General features: G+C 43.2%; 1 protein-coding gene and 1 pseudogene across 2 annotated transcripts; one reads left to right on the top strand and one right to left on the bottom strand.

The window, feature by feature from the left end:
• Positions 1–20,459, bottom strand: part of LOC115146778 (transcription factor IIIB 90 kDa subunit-like) — a 51,727-nt pseudogene that overhangs the window by 27,963 nt on the left and 3,305 nt on the right.
• On the top strand, positions 7,863–11,128 carry LOC115146149 (BTB/POZ domain-containing protein 6-B-like). 2 transcript variants are annotated; one of them, XM_029688020.2, is made up of 5 exons: positions 7,864–8,253; positions 8,481–8,766; positions 8,959–9,049; positions 9,145–9,263; positions 9,726–11,128. In XM_029688020.2, the coding sequence occupies exons 1-5, from the start codon at positions 8,229–8,231 to the stop codon at positions 10,756–10,758; spliced, it is 1,554 nt and encodes a 517-aa protein (XP_029543880.2). In that variant the 5' UTR covers positions 7,864–8,228; the 3' UTR covers positions 10,759–11,128. The 2 variants fall into 2 exon arrangements, with proteins under 2 accessions (XP_064860275.1, XP_029543880.2); XM_065004203.1 differs by having other exon boundaries at positions 7,863–8,766.

Below are 20,459 nucleotides of genomic sequence, written 5' to 3'. Positions count from 1 at the left end.
TCTGCTGAACTGTAGCCTCCCTACAGTATGTGCACTGTCCCATCTGGCCAGTGGAAATTAAGAGATAACATTAGGAATTTCTAACCTAAGCCAATTTATTTGTGTTGAGAAAATGTGAATGTGATCAAATTTGGTTAATATTCAAACTTAGGTTTGCTAGGCTACCTAGGTCTTTTCAATCCAATAGGCTAGACTGTGTTAACTTTTTAATTACAGATGCATAGGTCTACATGATGCAACCCTGCATAAAGCAAGCTCAGCCATGATAATTATGTTTTCAAGTCGCAGTTGGGTCATTCCACCAAATTGGGTGCTTTTTGATTAACATTTTGTTTCACCCAATTTTAACATGGTCATAAATGCAAAAATGTTCATCTTAATAAAACATGTTGTTTTCCCATCTCAAGATAGGGTTGACGTGTTATGCTCAACCCACTCAGTTTTCCAAAATAAAACACCAGAAAATGGCAACAAAAAGAGTCAAACAAGCTCACCTGCCTTTTACACTAGGACTTGACTATAAGATAATGTTTCTTTAGATTTCTTTTTTAAAGGAATAGTTTCACCATATTAAAACGAGAGTTCAGTTCATGTAACAGTATTGACCTTAAAATTAGAATATTTGTTCTCCATCAAATAAATAAATCGCCAGAAATGACTGTGATGGTGTAAACATGGAGAAATGTTGTGGTTTACGCAGGTTAAAATCTTCCTAGAGGGTGCAGGGGAACCTGTCAAACACAGTCTTTATTCATAGAAAAAAAAGTGATTTACTGCACTTTCCATGTGGTCTATATTAAAAGTGCACTTAATTTAATATATCGGCTTTTCAATAGTTGTGCACAATCTCTACATAAAATATCAAAGGGATGCAAAAGGCACTCATTTGTGGAAGAACCTAGTTGTCTCTGTAACGGAATCCCCTCAGTTAGTCTAGTTTTAAATAGAATTCATAAGTACAAGGCTGCTGCAGTTTGACAGGGGTTTCATCCTCCCTTGGTCCAGGATTTTTTTTAACTATGTGACCTGGTTAGAAACACTCTGATCCCATCATCATAGCCCGTATTAAAACCATTTTACAACTAATTCAGTGTTCGTACAGACATTGGCAAGTTGGAATTTAAATTATCATTACATTCTAAAATGTCAGAATAATGTGGACATTTCATGAGTAAATAGATTGGATTCATGATTGGTGATTTTCCTACCTGTAGATGTGGCCGATGCAAGCACACACAGTATATACAGTGCATTCGGAAAGTATTCAGACCGCTTCACTTTTTCCACATTTTGTTACGTTACAGCCTTATTCTAAAATTGATTAAATTATTTTCCCCCCTCAAACTACACACACACACACACACACACACATTTCAAAATAACAGTTTTTGCTTTGTCATTATGGGGTATTGTGTGTAGATTGATGGGGGGGATATTTAATCCATTTTAGAATTAGGCTGTAATGTAACAAAATGTGGAAAAGTGAAGGGGAATACTTTCCTTTTGAATACTTTCCGAATGCACTGTATGTCCATGTAGCAGTAGCATTCATCTCACCATTTCACATGAAGGGTTATTGTATCATGTTTTTAGAACAACAAAATGACCAAAAAAAGAGGTTAATTTTGTAAAGGAAGGTTTTGTACGGAAAGCCAAGTTGAAACCAACATTCAATGTTGTCATCCTCATAATAGCTGCACTTGGTTTTCACGCAAGAAAACGCAACAGAGTAGCCTAACACCTGTCAACTGAAACAGCGGGAAACAAATGAAAGCAGCAACATCTCTCACAAAAACTGATCACAAATGAAAATCACAGATAATTATAATTGGAGCAGAAGAACTCAGATACAATAATTGCAATGAGTTTTCAACCACCAAATTGAGAAATGATTTTCAGGGGCTCCAAATTCAAGTACTTCAAGCACTTCTAGCACCTTGAGCGAACCCTGTGATTAATCACCGTCATACCCTACACAGGGATTGACATTAAGGTCTGAAAAGCACTTGACCATCAGGCAAGTCAGCAGTATTTTTTGGCTGCCCAAAATTATGGTTACTTGCCCAAAAATGTGATAAGTTGTTTACACGCAGAAATGCCACAACTTATCGGTCACTTAATTACACAACAGGGAGGAATTATGCTTTGGTTCTATTTTAAAATATTGAAATCACAGCTCAAGCGCAATAGGATAGTGGCTTGCAAGCTGCTCGTCCTGAGCAAACTTAGGCTTTCGGTGTAGTAGGTAAAAGACATACAGCTTTAGCGACACCCCAGGGTAGGACTTTATTAAGACTCGCACACATAGCACCAAATGTGACATCTGACCACCAACATTTTTCACATGATTCTAAAATCGGTACGCAGTCGGTCCACAAATTACGTTCAGAGGTGCTAAGTAATCTTGGCCAGCAAACGCAATTGGTGAGCACTTAGGTCACTGGAATTATTTGCAGTTTGCCATCTGCCTTAATGGGGTAAACACAGAGCAGGGTCAACTTGCCCAGTTGTCATAAATTGTCCGCCTTTCACTTTAAAAATGGGAATAACGGTAACCAGAAAACAATATCACCAGGGGAAACTTTAGAGCGGGCTCAAGTTGCCCGACTGCTCAGTTCAGTTTGCACCAGGCAATAGGGCAACCCTCAATGTCTCTTCTACAACTTAGGTTCCAGAATTTTAGCTGGTTACCATCAGGATAAAAAAAATCTCCCCACCATTCTGAGACCTGTGGTGCTACCTCTGATATAGACATCAGGCTGCCGAGTCACAAATCTTCGCCAAGACTGGCTGCTCTCTCCTGACTCAATTGTAAAGTGTAAGTGTAGAGACTAAGGAATCTAGACTAGAGGAAAACAATCTTTCTAGCCTCTGGTTTCCACCTTTCAATACAGGCTTGACGGATGGATGACAGATTGAGTGGACTAAAACAATCTTTAGTGTCTTAAACGCACGAACAGGCTCTCAAAGGACCCCCTCCCCCCTTAAGTAGTACCCAAACCAACAGTGCACGAAAACAGAACAGAACACACACACACAGGGGATGAAAGACACCACACTAATGACAAGGTACTACTCTGTCCACTTAATGCTTTAAAGATTGAGCTGGGGAGCCCTTGAACCTCTGCCCCTCCCAATCCCACCACAATTAGCCAGGCCTGAGAGACCTCTAGCAGCCTGCCATCTTCAAGCGATACAGCTCCAAATGAAAACAAAAGAGGCACACACACACACACACACACACACACACACAACACTGGTTTCCTTTAATCATCCTCTCACTACGAGATCAGCCACATGTTAAAAGAGCAGCATATTAAAAGCCTAACATAAAAACAAGTCAAAATGTAGGCTAATACTGATTTTTCCCGTTCCGGACATGGAGGATGAGATCCACATGACAAATGTACAACAACAAACTAACGTCAGTCAATAAAACCTTTTGATCCGTTAATTTGAAAGAATATGTTTCAAGACGATTTTGATCACGGAATGGTGCGTCTTTTAAAACGAACCCCATCTTATAATCCATTCTTCTGACAATAGAAGGTCAAGATGACGTTTCTGTCTTAGTGGCCGCACACTAACCCATCCCCTCCTTCGACTAACACTTCACCTTTCACCTTCTCTCTACACTCCCCAGATGCCCACTCCCATGAAAATCAATCCCCTTCACCACATCAGAGAGAGTCAACATACTCCTCATCTCTCACACCTATGAAAACCCCCACATCTTGACATTTCTAGAAATAGAAGATAGGGTGAAGTGAGTGACAGTGGAATATCAAAATGAGAAAGTAGCCGTAAGGAATATTTCCTATGCAACAAACAGTATATATATTTTTAAAAAGCATCTACAGAAAGGCATCCGCATGCTTCCCAGCCGAAACAGTTCGGAAGTGTTTGTGCATATATTATGATGCGAGCACACTTGTTCGGTTCACCTAGCCGACTTTGGCTAGTCGCCAGCTGAACTGAAGCATGCGGACGCCTTAAGCGACAGGTTTGCTCACCGTTCTCCCTCTCCTCTTCGGGGGACTTGCTGATGGACTCTGGGAGGCCCAGGTTGGCTGCGGTGGGCATGGGCCCTAGGAGGGAGACCAGCGATGGGCCTCTGCGTGGAGGTCTTTCCTCGTGCCTCTCTCCACACCCTTCCTCTTCCTCTCCAGGGAGAACCTGGTCACACAGGCCCTTGTTGAGATGCTGGGCCACAGCTTTCAGCTCCTCGTCCTCCCTCTCCTGCCAGCCAGGAAGAGATATTTCATCATCATCATCCTCCTCTTTTCCCAGGGGATCTAGGAGGGGGAGAAAAAGAACAAGACATGTACTTCCGTTTCGTCATGAAACTGACAGCTAAATTATCTGACATGATGCAGAAAATTATTTCCTCAATAATCCTATGGTACTATTAAGCTGTCAAAGTATCATCATGATGACAGCCATCTTAGTGTTGATAAAAGCCCAGTGTGTGTGTTGAAATTTGGACTCCCAGCCCAGGCAGAGGAGCAACAGGCCTGCCAGTCAGACAGCCAGAGGCCTCCCCTGCTGAAGGCCATGCAGTGGACAAAAATGCAACACAACCAGCTAGAGGGGTGCAGATGGTTAGAGAGTTTAGCCCATTACAGTTAGACAGCAAAGGTGCGTCATAACATTCTCATTTGCATTTTGAGTGAACATCAAATTTGGTCACCTAAAAAAACAATTTCTGTGTATTTAGAGAAGTTTCAGGCTCTAGCGACAATAGACTGGCAGAATACGGAGATATTCCCTCCTTCACATGGGGGTTCTAGCTGGAGGACTGGCATGGCTGGCGAGCGCAGCAGGACCCATCTGTGCCGTACCTGTTTTTGCATAGGACCCATACATCACTCTCAACTTGGGCCGGCTCTGCTCCATCTCAATCTCATCCTGGTATTCATGGATCTCGCCTGTTGAGATAAAACCCAAACAACTCTGCTGACTCCACTCTAACTTTATACTCTTTGGAACTTTATGAAGAGTTTAGTTCAAACTTGACTAGACATGGATCATAATGGTACCTTGAACATCACCAATCTTCTTCTCCAATTCTTCCTCAAGCTAGAAGAAAAAAAAGACACAAAAAAAGAGCAGCATGTGAATGAAAAAAAGACAACCGTACCACATTGGGACAAAACACAGGTTAAAACACAGGACAAGATAAATAAACAAGGTCGGTACAGTTGTATCCTCTCGGCAGTTCCTCCTCACCAGCTTCATTCTTTTATTCCTCTGGCCAGCGATGAAAGAGGGCGGGTCACATTCCTGGTCGAGATCCACTTTTATGAACTCCTCAATGGTCAGCTGACTGTTGGGCGTGTCCTCAAACTCATTCAACCTGAACCATGAGAAAGAATAGTGTTAGTGTACTCATAGAGATTAGTGAGAACATGCAAGGCTAATCAGATTTCCTTTGGAGGATGCTGTAATGTGCTTCTCAAGCAGCTCTCACCTCTTTCTTAGTGTGGCCTCACACACCTTCACTACACTGATGATTTCTTTGATGGTACGGCGGAACTTGTGCATGCGAGCAGCGACCAACAGGGCTGAGAACACAAACAAACGCACAGGTGAAACACACTATCCATCCCACACACCTTGCCAACACTTATATTTACAAATGTACTCACCAAATGTCGTGTAATATTCATGTAATAACATCATAATACCCTATTAATGATAATCTAAGTCATTAGATAAATCATCAATTCAGTTTTACAGTAACCCATGCTACTGTGCATGGAGTCAGTTACAAAACGTAATGTCTGTTTAAAGACGGATGTACGATTCCGTTTTTACACAAGCAGTTTGAATCATCTGACGTTCTAGTAGCTGGCTTTTAGCAATCCCACAGTCTCGCTCACACATTCACTTCCTATTGAGTAAGAAGCTCATCTAAACTTTTCCATCCTTCATGTAAGCGAATCCTCTCAATGATTAATGATAAGCAATTAATTATTCAGATATTGCAGCTGCAAGAGGAGAGAAAGGGAGAAAAGTGAAAATAGGAGCGTAAATGTCCACATGCCCGGTGAAGTTGGCTCTTCAGTTTCAAGATGTCTTGCCAGCAATACATCCGAGCAGGGTTCTGTTCAGGTCCAGTAAGTAGGGAACAGACTGCAGTATACACTGACGCTGATTGGAGGCTGTAGTTACTTATGAGCATTACTTGTGATTAGTGGTCACCTATTAACAAAGGTCACCTGTGATTGTAGCAAATTCTGACTTAGGATTACAGTTCCCTGTAGTGTGGGATACCAGTGGACATGGTTCCTCTGTGGTTTCTGTTATTTATGATGAGAGTTAGCCTACCTGTGATTGTGGTGCTAACGTGTGGTGTGATTTAACTGTTGCTCATGGTTACCTGCGCCACACAGTCCTGATGGCCTCCGTCCAGTGTGAATCCAGTCCCTCTTCATCCTCTGCAGCTGTCGCAGTGATGTCATGGACACCTCATGGTTTTTCTCCCCAAACTCCAGCATGTGAGCAAAGCAAGGGATGTACAGGCAGGGGTCTAGAATGAGAATGATACACTCTTCAAGATCCAACCAAGACAAGCAATATTAATATGCTAATATATACATTGCAGATGTCTCAATGTTATACAGGGTTTACAACTCTGTGTAGACTACATTGATCAGAAAGTGGTATGTCTTCTTTAATGAAAATATAATAAGTACTGGATATCATCATATCATTCCCAGTGGATCACATTGTGACCAATAAGAACAAATAGTTACACTTGGATCAAATGATGTCTTAGTGTACAGTTGGGATAGAGAAAGCATGGTGTCAAAATTGTAGGTGCGCCCATGCAGCTGGGGATCTGAAGTGCCCTGTGAGAGAAAGACCGCCAGAGTTCGAGTGGGGCAGAAAGTTTCCTATGCTCAGGCAGTGAAGAGAGTAGAGGATAGCCCAAAGGTGAGTGATTTGACAGGGCGATAAATAGCAGATAAATATTTGGTGCAAGTAATTTAAGTACAGAAGATCTACAGGAAGTTGAGAGAAGGGGTTCCATTCTCCCAGGCAGATGGATGGGATCATTTAGGGCCGAAGTACTGGGATGGTGTGGTGGGTGTTTGTGGATAGTGTTTAGGTATAGGGTTAGATGACAGTGCAATTTTCCCTATTCCCCTTTTGTTTGTGACCGAAATGTGCAGTCCGCATCCCAACCTGCATCTAGTCTGACAAAAATGTACCTCAAGAAGACAAATGATCCCTTTGGCAGCAGCAGAGCCCTCTGACTGGTAATAGGATATGGCCAGACCCCAACCCCTGTCCCTAACCAACCTCTTCGAATCTAACATGGCTGCTGGGCTGGCTCTGTTCAAGTTAATGAAGTAAACTTCAGGAACTATCCCCTCTATGATCTAACGCGCCCACATTCACCCAAGGTAAACACCAGTGTGGTCTCGTGCGCTCAGATTTTGCACGTGCCATGCATCCAATAAAAAAGAAAAAAAGTGGTGCGGCTGATGTTAACTCAGCAATACAAAAAAGGAAATAAAGGTTAAAGCTCAACTAATTTTGCGAAATCCCAAACTTTGTCTAATTTCTGACGAGTGGAGCTATTACACAACTAAATCAATCGCATTTGACATGAACAGTTTCAAGCCAAATTACACAGTGATTACACAAACTATAATCAGTTATTTTAAAAAAATGTAGGCTATTATTACATCAGAAACAATGATCGGGTTATTTTCACTGTAACAGTTTATATCAGTCGGACGCTGCAGTGAATTTGAGTGGGAGCTGGTGAGTTCCTTAATTTTTTTATCTGGTGAGTGGCTTGGGGGAGGCTCTTCTGGGCTTCTGACGTTGACGGTATGTGTAAATCTGATTTGTTGGCAGCGAGCTGGGCGTCCGAGAGGATTACACCAAATATATTAAAAAAATAGACAGCAACTAAAACTCTCGCCCCGAAAAATGACAATTCACATCGTATCCAGACTGCAGCTAATGAGTAACCCACGCCTTGTCCTAGTTGATAAGTAGCTTTTGGAGAAAAACATCTGCCAGTATTTGCTCAGGAAAACAGCGGACTCTAAGCGAGCAACGATTATATGGATTTACCATCTGCTCGAAAAGCGAGAACATAATACGTTTTGGGGAGACAACTCTGCGGCAACAAGAGGATGAAATGAGAAAGAGAAAAAAAGTATTCAGCTTGAAGTTGGAATTACAACCCAATTGGACGGATATTGTTTATGTTGCTCTTACAATTGATTCGGGGTTAGTAGACTTCATAATCGCCGAATTTATGCAGCATAGTTCTATAAATGACACGATTTGTGTATCAATTGTCAACGCAGAATAATAGCTACTACAGTAGATCAGAGTTCGTGGTTTATTTATAGGAAAGGGATCAACGCTTTGTGTGCCGATGCCAACAGCAGATTGCAGGTTGCTCCATCATGGTCGGATCATGAAGTGTTTGACTTTTTTACTCTTACTTCCAGAAACACTGAAAAAGTCTAAAAAGACTGGGAAACACACAGGCAGTTTACCAGTATGCTATGAGATTCTAACCCTGTCCCTGAAGAAGAAGATGGCTGCAGAACTGTACCCTGCGACCACCAATCTAACCAACAACGGTACTACGGTGACCGCCAGTGACAAGAAAAGCGATGTGCAGGTCACCCAGTCAACAACCACTGCAACAACACCGACCACCCAGCAAAACATAAACAACAACAACGTCGATCCTCCCAGCTGGCAGTCCTCTCACCCCACGCTACGGGAGAGGTAGTCAACTATTTACTTATTAATTATTTCTATTTAGTAAAAGTTTGACTTGGTTTACAATAGCCTAGTATGTCGTTTATGTCCATAATTAGAATCACATCGTGCAGGCTATAATATATGTATGACTGGCAAAAAACAAGCCCTATATGGAATATCCCAAGTTGTCATTATACCTAATCTTCTCCCTTCTAGGAATGCCTTGATGTTCAACAATGAACTCATGGCCGATATACATTTAATTGTTGGTCCCCCTGGTGAATCTCAGAAAGTACCAGTGCACAAGGCAAGCTCCATCTCCAGTTGAAAAAATAGTTTTACTTTTCAGAACCATCACAAATATGATGAGTGACTAATATGTCCGTTTGTCTTTCCCTCCAGTATGTGTTGGCAGTGGGTAGCTCCGTCTTCTGTGCCATGTTTTACGGGGATCTTGCAGAGGAGGAGTCCGAAATCCATATCCCAGACGTGGAACCTGCTGCCTTTCTAATTCTGCTGAAGTAAGCCACTCGCTCCTCATACTAAACCAATACTATACATGACAAGCACAATGTCACTTCAAAATAAATTATTACTCAGCCAAAGCAAGACGGGTTAGTTAAGTGCCAAAATGCTAGAGCACCAAAGGGCATGGGCAGTAGTGTAGAGCACTGTAATTTCAGGTTTCTTTGCTCTTTGTTCATCTTGAAGAAAATATTCAAAGCCAATGATTTACCCGAAGGTAATAGGCAGAAGAGAACATAAAATGGCTCTTTTTGTTGTAGATTCTATAACAATGTAATCCGAAACCAATGCAATGAGACATTGCTTCTTTTTTATCCCCTTGAGAAAATAGGGCAAGCTGTGCCAAGTCCTCTACCTCTTTTCTTCAAAATTAATATCTATCCCTATTCTCCACATGCTGGTCTGCCTTCTTTACTAAACCAGAATCTCATTCTCCTCCTCCATTTTGTTCCCTTCAGTTACATGTACAGTGATGCGATAGACCTGGAGGCGGACACCGTGCTGGCTACCCTGTACGCTGCCAAGAAGTACATTGTACCAGCCCTGGCCAAGGCCTGCGTCACCTTCCTGGAGACCAGCCTGGAGGCCAAGAACGCCTGTGTGCTGCTGTCCCAGAGCCGTCTGTTTGAGGAGCCTGAGCTGACACAGCGCTGCTGGGAGGTGATTGACGCCCAGGCCGAGCTGGCCCTGGGCTCCGAGGGCTTCTGTGAGATCGACCTGCAGACCCTGAAGATCATCCTGCAGAGAGAGACTCTCAACACCAAGGAGGTGGTGGTCTTTGATGCCATGATGAGCTGGGCCACAGCTGAGTGTAAGAGGCAAGGACTGAGGGCAACCACCCACAACAAGAGATCTGTCCTGGGCAAGGCACTCTACCTGGTGCGCATCCCCACTATGACCCTGGAGGAGTTTGCTGATGGGGCGGCCCAGTCAGACATCTTGACACTGGAGGAGACGCATGACATTTTCCTGTGGTACACAGCGGCCACCAAGCCCAAACTGGACTTCCCACTGGCACAGAGGCAGGGCCTGGCGCCCCAGAGGTGCCACCGCTTCCAGTCGTCAGCCTACCGGAGCAACCAGTGGCGCTACAGGGGCCGCTGTGACAGCATCCAGTTTGCAGTGGACAAGCGGATCTTTATCGCTGGACTGGGTCTGTACGGGTCAAGTGGCGGAAAGGCTGAGTACAGTGTCAAGATTGAACTGAAGCGGCAAGGGGTGACCCTAGCACAGAACCTGACCAAGTTTGTGTCGGACGGATCAAGCAGTACATTTTCTGTGTGGTTTGAACACCCAGTTCAAGTGGAGCAGGATGCCTTTTATACAGTGAGTGTCGTGCTGGACGGGAATGAGCTGAGCTATTTTGGCCAGGAGGGCATGACGGAGGTGCAGTGTGGAAAAGTGACTTTTCAGTTCCAGTGCTCCTCGGACAGTACCAACGGGACTGGGGTGCAGGGGGGACAGATCCCGGAGCTGGTGTTCTATGCATAAGCTGGATTGGTCATAAAAGGAGAGGTAGAGAACATATAGACCATACTGTACATCCATATGTTGCAGCCTTATAAATAATGTAGCATTAAGACACTACAGTGTCAGACTAAACAAAATACTATTTTTAAGTCAAGGAACGTTTTATCTTATTTATTTAAAATAAAAATGTTATTTGTATTATTTTAATTAACGCTGCAAAAAGCAGTCCCTTGTAAAAAGTCATATTGCACTTGTGGACAGTCTCTGCAATGTTGTTTTGTACATAAAACACAGTTAAATGGTTTGCAGCTTGATGCTGATCAACCATGATGTTCCTGTTTGAGAGCTTACGAACCTGCAGAAAATCATAAACATTTTGTGAGAAGCCACAGAGGTTGCTGCTCGTTATTATACAACTCACCTGCATGTGTGAAATCTGTTGTTTTGGTTGGATTATTACTCAAGGGATTATTCAGTGTCTAGGTACACTGAGGAGTGCTACAACCAAGCTGGTAAAAGTGATGTGGTCAAGACGTCATCATGACAACTTTGCTTCCAAATATTTGTTGTAGCGAAGTGACCAATTTTAGCTCAGACTTTTAATGAATGGTAAATACTGTAGGTGTCCTCAGCAAAAAAAGACAACACTTCAACCAACAGCATTTGTCCGAAAACACTCATTCAACTGTATAGTTCTTTGTTTACAATAAGAACAAATGGAGTATGGGAGGCAGATGATAGGTACCTATGGCGGGGGCGTTGATGCAGAGCTCTCTGGCCAGCACCAGAAAGGTTCTACCCAGGATGTAAACATTTACCTGTGGGGGAAAGACAGGGAAGAGATTAAGACCAGAAATACATGAAGGTAGTGCAACTGTCACTGAAACCCACCCTGTCAAGTCCACAATGTCCTCGTAAAGATACATGATCCAGAGTTACATAACATGAGTAGCGCGTGATCAAATCTGGTATAGTAAGTGTAACTTAATGCTTAGCTGGCATACTATCTAGAAAGACCAGTGATTTTCCAGACCAGGGGATGACTAAAGCTCTAGTTTCTAGTCCAGCTCCGTCATCTCATTCCTCCAGGCTAACGCTCCAGACCTTAGGGGGTTGAGGTCTCTACCAGACACACTCTTGGGTCTATGGCAGCCACAGTCTGATCTATTTTAGGAGACGGGTCCCGATTAAACATTTGTACACACAACAAATACATTGTTAGCCAAGGACCATAGCAACCAACAGTGGAGGTGTCACATGTCAATCCAGACAGAGCCTGGAGCAGCCTCCACCGGGACCCTGTCCATATCATAGTGTCCCCAGGGATTAGAGAGCACACGCCTCGGATGATGGGGATGTAGATCACCATGCATTCCCATGGGAGGGGGGTGACTACTGCACTGGCCTGGGTGAGGCTCCACAAATGGGGGATTAGTGGAATATCTACACATAGCACACTGACCCTAGACTGGACAGGCACCCCCATTCCACTCCTACCCTTCAAATACCAGAGGGGTGGGTCAGCTCTTCAAGGACAGCTGGGAGCATAAAAATAAAACTGACCAGCAGTGTCTCTGAGAAATGTCCCTCCACCCTAACACTGACTTTATATGCATAAAAATTGACCTATATTTATACAGTCCCTGGCTTTAATTACAAAGCACAACATACTGCACGGGCCAACATCCATCTTGTTGGATGTACTACTCATGGTCAATGTGGGTATGGGATCATGTATAATTTTACAACAAAAATAAGGAAACAACTTTAATGTTCAATCATATTTATGCGACTGTTCAATCATATTCAGAAACGCTTTCATTTCTAGAAATTAGGGATAAATGTCAAAGTGCAAAATCTCGATCACAGGGTTGAAAAAAGTACAGTGGGGCAAAAAAGTATTTAGTCAGCCACCAATTGTGCAAGTTCTCCTACTTAAAAAGATGAGGCCTGTAATTTTCATCATAGGTACACTTCAACTATGACAGACATAATGAGGGGGAAAAAAAATCCAGAAAATCACATTGTAGGATTTTTAATGAATTTATTTGCAAATTATGGTGGAAAATAAGTATTTGATCAATAACAAAAGTTTCTCAATACTTTGTTATATACCCTTTGTTGGCAATGACAGAGGACTTCACAAGGTTTTCACACACTGTTGCTGGTATTTTGGCCCATTCCTCCATGCAGATCTCCTCTAGAGCAGTGAAGTTTTGGGGCTGTTGCTGGGCAACACAGACTTTCAACTCCCTCCAAAGATTTTCTATGGGGTTGAGATCTGGAGATTGTCATGCTGAAAGACCCAGCCACGTTTCATCTTCAATGCCCTTGCTGATGGAAGGAGGTTTTCACTCAAAATCTCACGATACATGGCCCCATTCATTCTTTCCTTTACACGGATCAGTTGTCCTGGTCCCTTTGCAGAAAAACAGCCCCAAATCATGATGTTTCCACCCCCATGCTTCACAGTAGGTATGGTGTTTTTTGGATGCAACTCAGCATTCTTTGTCCTCCAAACACGACGAGTTGAGTTTTTACCAAAAAGTTATATTTTGGTTTCATCTGACCTATGACATTCTCCCAATCTTCTTCTGGATCATCCAAATGCTCTCTAGCAAACTTCAGACGGGCCTTGACATCTACTGGCTTAAGCAGGGGGACACGTCTGGCACTGCAGGATTTGAGTCCCTGGCGGCGTAGTGTGTTACTGATGGTAGGCTTTGTTACTTTGGTCCAAGCTCTCTGCAGGTCATTCACTAGGTCCCCCCGTGTGGTTCTGGGATCATCTTGTGATCATTTTGACCCCACGGGGTGAGATCTTGCGTGGAGCCCCAGATCGAGGGAGATTATCAGTGGTCTTGTATGTCTTCCATTTCCTAATAATTGCTCCCACAGTTGATTTCTTCAAACCAAGCTGCTTACCTATTGCAGATTCAGTCTTCCCAGCCTGGTGCAGGTCTACAATTTTGTTTCTGGTGTTCTTTGACAGCTCTTTGGTCTCGGCCATAGTGGAGTTTGGAGTGTGACTGTTTGAGGTTGTGGACAGGTGTCTTTTATACTGATAACAAGTTCAAACAGGTGCCATTAATACAGGTAACGAGTGGAGGACAGAGGAGCCTCTTAAAGAAGAAGTTACAGGTCTGTGAGAGCCAGAAATCTTGCTTGTTTGTAGGTGACCAAATACTTACTTTCCACCATAATTTGCAAATAAATTCATAAAAAATCCTACAATGTGATTTTCGCTGAGGTCAAGCAGCATGTCTGTGAATGATGTGGCTTATAAGTCATTAAAACCACAAGATAGTAAAAAGTGTCACCTCAGGCCAGCAGCATTTGTAAATATATTTAGCGACAGCTTCTGGGGGAATCAACCACCCCGTGACCTCTGAACTCCCCCCAGCACTCACCCCCATTAGCTTCTAGAGACACCCGTCTCCTACGACCGACACACACCCTGCATCCGTTTCTGTGGCGACAGGTACACCCATCTAACGGCAGCCAAAGTAGATTTTGAGACAACCCTTTTAAAAAAGCCTCACAATGGGGTTATGGTCACCACTGAAATGGGAAAAAAATAATCCCACAGTCTGGAGATGAGATTACGGACGACTCTCTCAAAATCGGTCATCATAATAATAACAAGTTCCTCAGAGATAATAACAGTCACTTAAAGCAATGCCATTTCAGTAGTATGGGGAAGGAGAGAGGGAGCTTACTTCCAAGCCCTGCCCGTGAAATGTGATGGTTTCATTATGATGTGAAAACTTGGCTGTCATTCATCAAGATCATGGATGTGACCATAGCCTAAACCTTTACCAACAACAGCACCTGTGGGAACGATCCCACTAAATGTATTAATTGATGGTTCCCTGAGCCTCCATCACAAATATCAAGACGTCCCTCCGCTGAGCTACATCAGCTGTTAGACACACTGAACAAGATTTGCCTCGTGTCCTCATTCTCAATTTATCATGTCAGTCCTCTGTGACAGTACTACAGACTGTTCCCCAGCTGTGGAAAGGGAAGTAGAGCTATTTTTACTTGATCAAATACTCCATCTCCAACAAACACTGAAACACACACACGTAAACAATGTAAATAGGGAAGGATTTGCTCTAGCATTCTAGTACAGTTAAATTGTTCACAGCGGTCTAAGGCACTGCATCTCAGTACAAGAGGTGTCACTACAGTCCCTGGTTCGAATACAGGCTGTATCACACCCGGCCGGGATTGGGAGTCACATAGAGCGGCGCACAATTGGCAAAGCTTCGTCCGGGTTTGGCCAAAGTAGGGCGTCATTGTAAATAAGAATTTGTTCTTAACTGACTTGCCTTGTTAAATAAAGGTTACACACCACACTGACCAAAAAGTTATTTTGTTGTCATTTACGTATGTCCCCATTACCAGAGAAACATAATCAAAACCTATTTATTTCACTTACTTGCTGTGCTGTTCCGTTGTTCATTTGTTCAGTCGTTTCATTCACAACCAGGATTTCATCATACATGTCAAGCAGTGAAGGTTCTGTCTGCCTGTGGCCTCTCTTCTTCTGTGCGCACTGTCACTGTGTCCGTTTCCATATTGTCCAGCTCTGTCTGTAACATTTCACCTAAAACCTGTTTGTCTACATCGAAGTAGCAGTCCTTGTGCCTAGCATCGAGCATGGTGGCGACACCGTAAAGAGGCTCAGAGAGAATGCCACCGAATCGTTTGTTCACAGCCTTGAGTACTTTTGTAAGTTTTAACCCCACAGTCTGTCGGCAGTTTTGTTGAGCAGGCCTTTCAATGCCATGACAGAGGGTATCACGTCTGCTGCAGTCGACTGGCTTATTTCTCCAGTCAGTTGTTCAAATGGAGCTAGAAGTTTGTTCATGTTTCAAAACATGTTCTCAAATGCCATTGAAATGGCAGCAGAGGTATGAGAACCAGCACATTCTTGAGCTTGCAATACGACTTTCCTCCTGACTAAATCCTGGTCGACCCACTGTGCTGTCAGACTCCGCATGCTCATGGGGCTGACATCGCTGGTCCAAATGTCAGTCGTGATGCTCATGGATGTGAGTTTCAACAATACTGTGTAACTCCAGTAGGGCAATATGTGAAAAATAGTGAGTACCGGGGCTCGACCAGTCGGCGAAAGCCAACATCATCCACGACAGAGAACGGTTGATTGTCAAGGGCAATGAATTCCATTAGCTTTGCTTTAATGGATTTCACCTTTCAGTTGTCTCGCTGAAATTCTTACTCATATATATATATATATATGACTGCTCGACTTGAACTTGTTTAGTTGTTGGAAGTGTGCGCTTAGTATTTTTCTGCTTTTGTTCTGTGTTGCGCTATATTTGTGGCGTCATTACGTCATCTACTTAAGTTATGTAGGCATGAACGTCAGCTTAGACATCGGTTTTGCACATCAGCGTTAAACTAGACATCGGGCCGATGTTGGCATTTTTAGCTAATATTGTCCGAGTCCGATATGCTCACCGATATATTGTGCAGCCCTAGTATTGAGCACAACACAACCAGGGCATTAACACAATTCATGCCCAAAACTACTACAACTCCTGGAGATTGATGCTACAGCTAACGTTACAAATATAAAACGTTTTTATTGTAGTATAAACATTTTGCATTCCCCTTTCACCTCACTCATCTCCTTCCTCTGTTACTCCCCCCTCTGCAGTGTGAAAGGACATGAGGTGTCCCCTCTGTCCTGCAGACAAGGTAGAGGCATGCAGCCACCACGTGGGCCCCCTGTCGGCCCCTTGTCAGGTGTTTACACACAGCCATCTTGTAGTAGTTAAAGGCTGTGTCCAGGCAGTGCTGGTTCAGCTGCAGCTGGTGGCCCAGCGTGTTGATCTGACGTCTCCCTGGAGACACACAAACACAGGCATGTCATTACATAGCCCACACATGCATGTCGTATTCGTACACACCTACACTCAAGACGCACCCTCAGGTGCACAATAAACAGAGTAGACTGACAAATATACACACAACTGACAGGGCATGTAATTACTGTAACAGAGGTTCAGGTGTTTCCAGAACCATGTGTCCTCTGTTCGCCTGATGAATTTTGCATGCAAACACTTAAGACATTATACACAAGCAGATATCCCAGTCAATACACACAAGTACTTGAGAGATGTGTGTGGGAAACTACTGCTGCTGTTGAAGTAATGCAAAATCTTACTGCGCTAAAATATTCCCCCTGCTTTGCTGAACAAATGTCTTGAGATTACAGAGCATCCGCACACCACCAGCATTACTCATACCACTCCCTCCACATTCCCCTCATCTCATCAAGTTGTCTGAAAAACTAAAGACCCTGATTTCTATACAGGCCTTGTCTAAACTTCTTCCGAACCCCAACCAGCATTACCATCTGGTACATTTACTGTGACAGCTGGATAAAATCTAACCACCCTGCCAGGGAGAAGTTGGAAAGCTCCCACACTGGAGATATATTGAGGCCATATGGGTCAACCGCAGGACATATGGGATGTTCTCCAGCAATAGGAAAAGCAACCTGTTAGTCATTGTGAGGAGACGTGATGAGTTGGGGCGGGGGACGGGTGACGGGGAGCCGTGCCGGTGGGGAGGGATGATTCCAGTCATTAATCAGTGTGTTGGTGGGTGAGAAAGAGCAGAGACACTGTGGATGTTTATGGAGGAGAGCGTTCCATCACAGCACCACTCTTGTTCTCACAGACAATCCACACAGCATGACAGACCTTTCACACTCACACACAGCTGTATCCACGTCTCGCTCTTTCTCTCTCTCATCATCAGCACTTAACAGCATTGATCATCAGCAGGAGACACATCAGATGACTACAGGTGACTGGGAGATAACTGAGTACAATACTTTTACTCAGCCAAAAGAATTTAACTTCCAAATAGACATGACTAAACAAAAATGACAGGAAATCATCAAACCAGGGAGCACAGACTAATTGAATGTGTCTTACCAGACAAAGGAAATGACATCATCAGCCCTTTCCTGAGGCATTCCAGCACGCAATGGATGTTTGCCTTTGCCAACCAAGATTTGCTGTAGACACACCCTGTTTACCTCCTATTGGACATAAAGGAAATGGGTTGTCCCTACCAAGTTTGTTGGTGAAGGCAAAACCACTTTATAAGTGCTTTTGAAATAAAGTGCTGATAAGGAAGCCACTTACAGAGGGGCAGAGGCCCATGTAAAGCAGATGGTATCAGTTTAGTCTGTCTAGCATGAGGCAAAATGCTTTTTTCCCCAAGACATCGAAAGACATTAAAACAAAGGTTAATCTCCTAGCACACCTATATTTACTTGTTATTAGGCCTGTTGTAAGTGCAATTAGTCCTCGTGATGCATGCACACCCATGCTTTAGGAATGCAAGTGCTGACCCTTAATGTTGACTCACCGTTCTGCAGGGACTGGGCCCGGGACTCCCTTCCAACACCTTTATAGAACCCTTCTCCAAAAGTTGGGTTCCTTCCAGAGGCTATAGATACACAGGAGAATAAGAGACATGACACCCCAAGAGTGTAATCTTAACATTTACAAAACAGGCATTCATCAACATCTGCTATAGTTCAATTACAAAAATGGTAATATAAATGTTAATACAGCATTGTATTATATTATTGGACACAAAAGTAGATTTTTCTTTTTTCAGTGTGACAACACCGCATGACAACAAATTGGTCAAAGACAGTGAGCTCATCTCAAACTAAAGTTAATACAACACTGCACTCTAGTGGGGATTCAGGAGAACATCAAACAGATGTGCCAGAAAAGTCCAACCCCACCAGAAAGCCAGTTAACAAGTGACTGTCCTCTCTGAACAATCAGCTGAGAGGCTATCCAGGGGCTATGGGCCAGGCCACATCACTGGGTTACGTTTGGGACTGCAGATTACAAGGTCTGTGCAAGGGTCTGGGAGAGGGTGGGGAATGTCATGCACCCTGCTCAAATGTAATTTTGCAATGCAATTGACTAACTTCATTATGTCATGAAAAACTTTATGAAAAATGGGATATATGAGTTTCTTATACTCCTTATAACCAACCTCTCAGAATATTATGATTCATTTTATTACGGCATGTCATTATTTCATGTCTTGACAGTCGAGTTGCACCCACCGTCTCCAGCTACGAACTGTCCCACAGCCGAGGAGCCTCCCCCTCCTGTCTCCATGAACTGGACCTCAGACACAATGACGTTGTACTCCAGGACAGTGCCACAGCCCATGCACACGGCATCACCTCTGGCCTGGTCCACATCGATGTCCGTGCCCCCACAGTTATTACACACTCTGGAACTCATGGTGAGATCTGGTCACACAGCACAGCCTAGAGAAAAGAGAAGAGACAAGTCACATTTTTGTGAATGAGAAATGCTGTCGACATATGAAATGTTGCATTTATTGGATACATAAAAAATGTATTGTACTCTTCCAGCCAAAAGGTTGTGGTCAAGCAGGCATAAACTACTACCACAAAAGTGTCCTACACTCAAATTGCATGACATGACGTCTATGAGTGAGTTTGGAAGTAATAACAATTGACTATTACAATAAAAAGATGCCGGAGAAGTGAACACTTTCTTAAATCCTCTGTAACCTGACCCTGGATCAGGGCTTGGGGGATAATTCCACCACTACAACCCTGCTCCGTGGCAAAGCCTGGTGTGGTAATATAGCTAGCTAATTGTACATTTAGACATTTCTGTAGGATGCACTGGTAGTGGTCCAATATCAATGATCTTGGCATTGCCGTCAATGATTGTTCAGCATGTCTAATGTGGCAGCTAGCTGCTGTATAAACACACAACCCTTCATCTGAAGTGAGGGTTGGAACTTGTCTGGCAGCAAGGTTGCTAGACTCCATTAACTAAGTTAGCTTGCCTGTGTAAGCTAATGGGTAACCATGGTTTCCATAGTGTGGTGATGAATTGTTGAGAAAATACTGGATAATGAATACGCACCAGCCAAATCCAATAGCAATACAGAGGCGATGCTGACTGCGATGTGATCTAGTAGGAGGTGACTAGCAAGTTTCCCGAGCAGAATTCCAAGCCAGCGAATCAGCTTCTTATGAGCATTCCCAAGCCTTCTATATCTATTTAAATGTTTTGTAGTGTCTTGAAGAATGTATCTCACCCAAATGTACTGTTATTTGGGTTCTAAACCGCACATTATTTGCTGTCACCAGGGGCGAAATTCTGATATTAACCTTGGAGGGGTCAATTACATGACATTTTCTCAAGAGCAATTCCTTAGAGGGACACCAAAAGTAGTGATGTAACATATAGCCTTTTCTATTTTATTTTTTTTCTCCTTTATTTAACCAGGTAGGCTAGTTGAGAACAAGTTCTCATTTACAACTGCGACCTGGCCAAGATAAAGCATAGCAGTGTGAACAGACAACACAGAGTTACACATGGAGTAAACAATTAACAAGTCAATAACACAGTAGAAAAAAAGAGAGTCTATACATTGTGTGCAAAAGGCATGAGGAGGTAGGCGAATAATTACAATTTTGCAGATTAACACTGGAGTGATAAATGATCATATGGTCATGTACAGGATACGTTGTAATATGTTAAATGTATATTGGGGAACCATAATTCCTACAACTGGATAATTGATAGGTACAGTAGTTAACTGAAGGGTTGTCCCAACTTGTTCAAATGTTTAAATCATTATAATACTACTAATAATAATAG

This window comes from Oncorhynchus nerka, linkage group LG18 (assembly GCF_034236695.1).
Source record: "Oncorhynchus nerka isolate Pitt River linkage group LG18, Oner_Uvic_2.0, whole genome shotgun sequence".
In the NCBI taxonomy this organism is placed as follows: domain Eukaryota; kingdom Metazoa; phylum Chordata; class Actinopteri; order Salmoniformes; family Salmonidae; genus Oncorhynchus; species Oncorhynchus nerka.
Note: the sequence above shows the minus strand (reverse complement) of the source record. Positions and strands in the feature narration are given on the sequence as shown.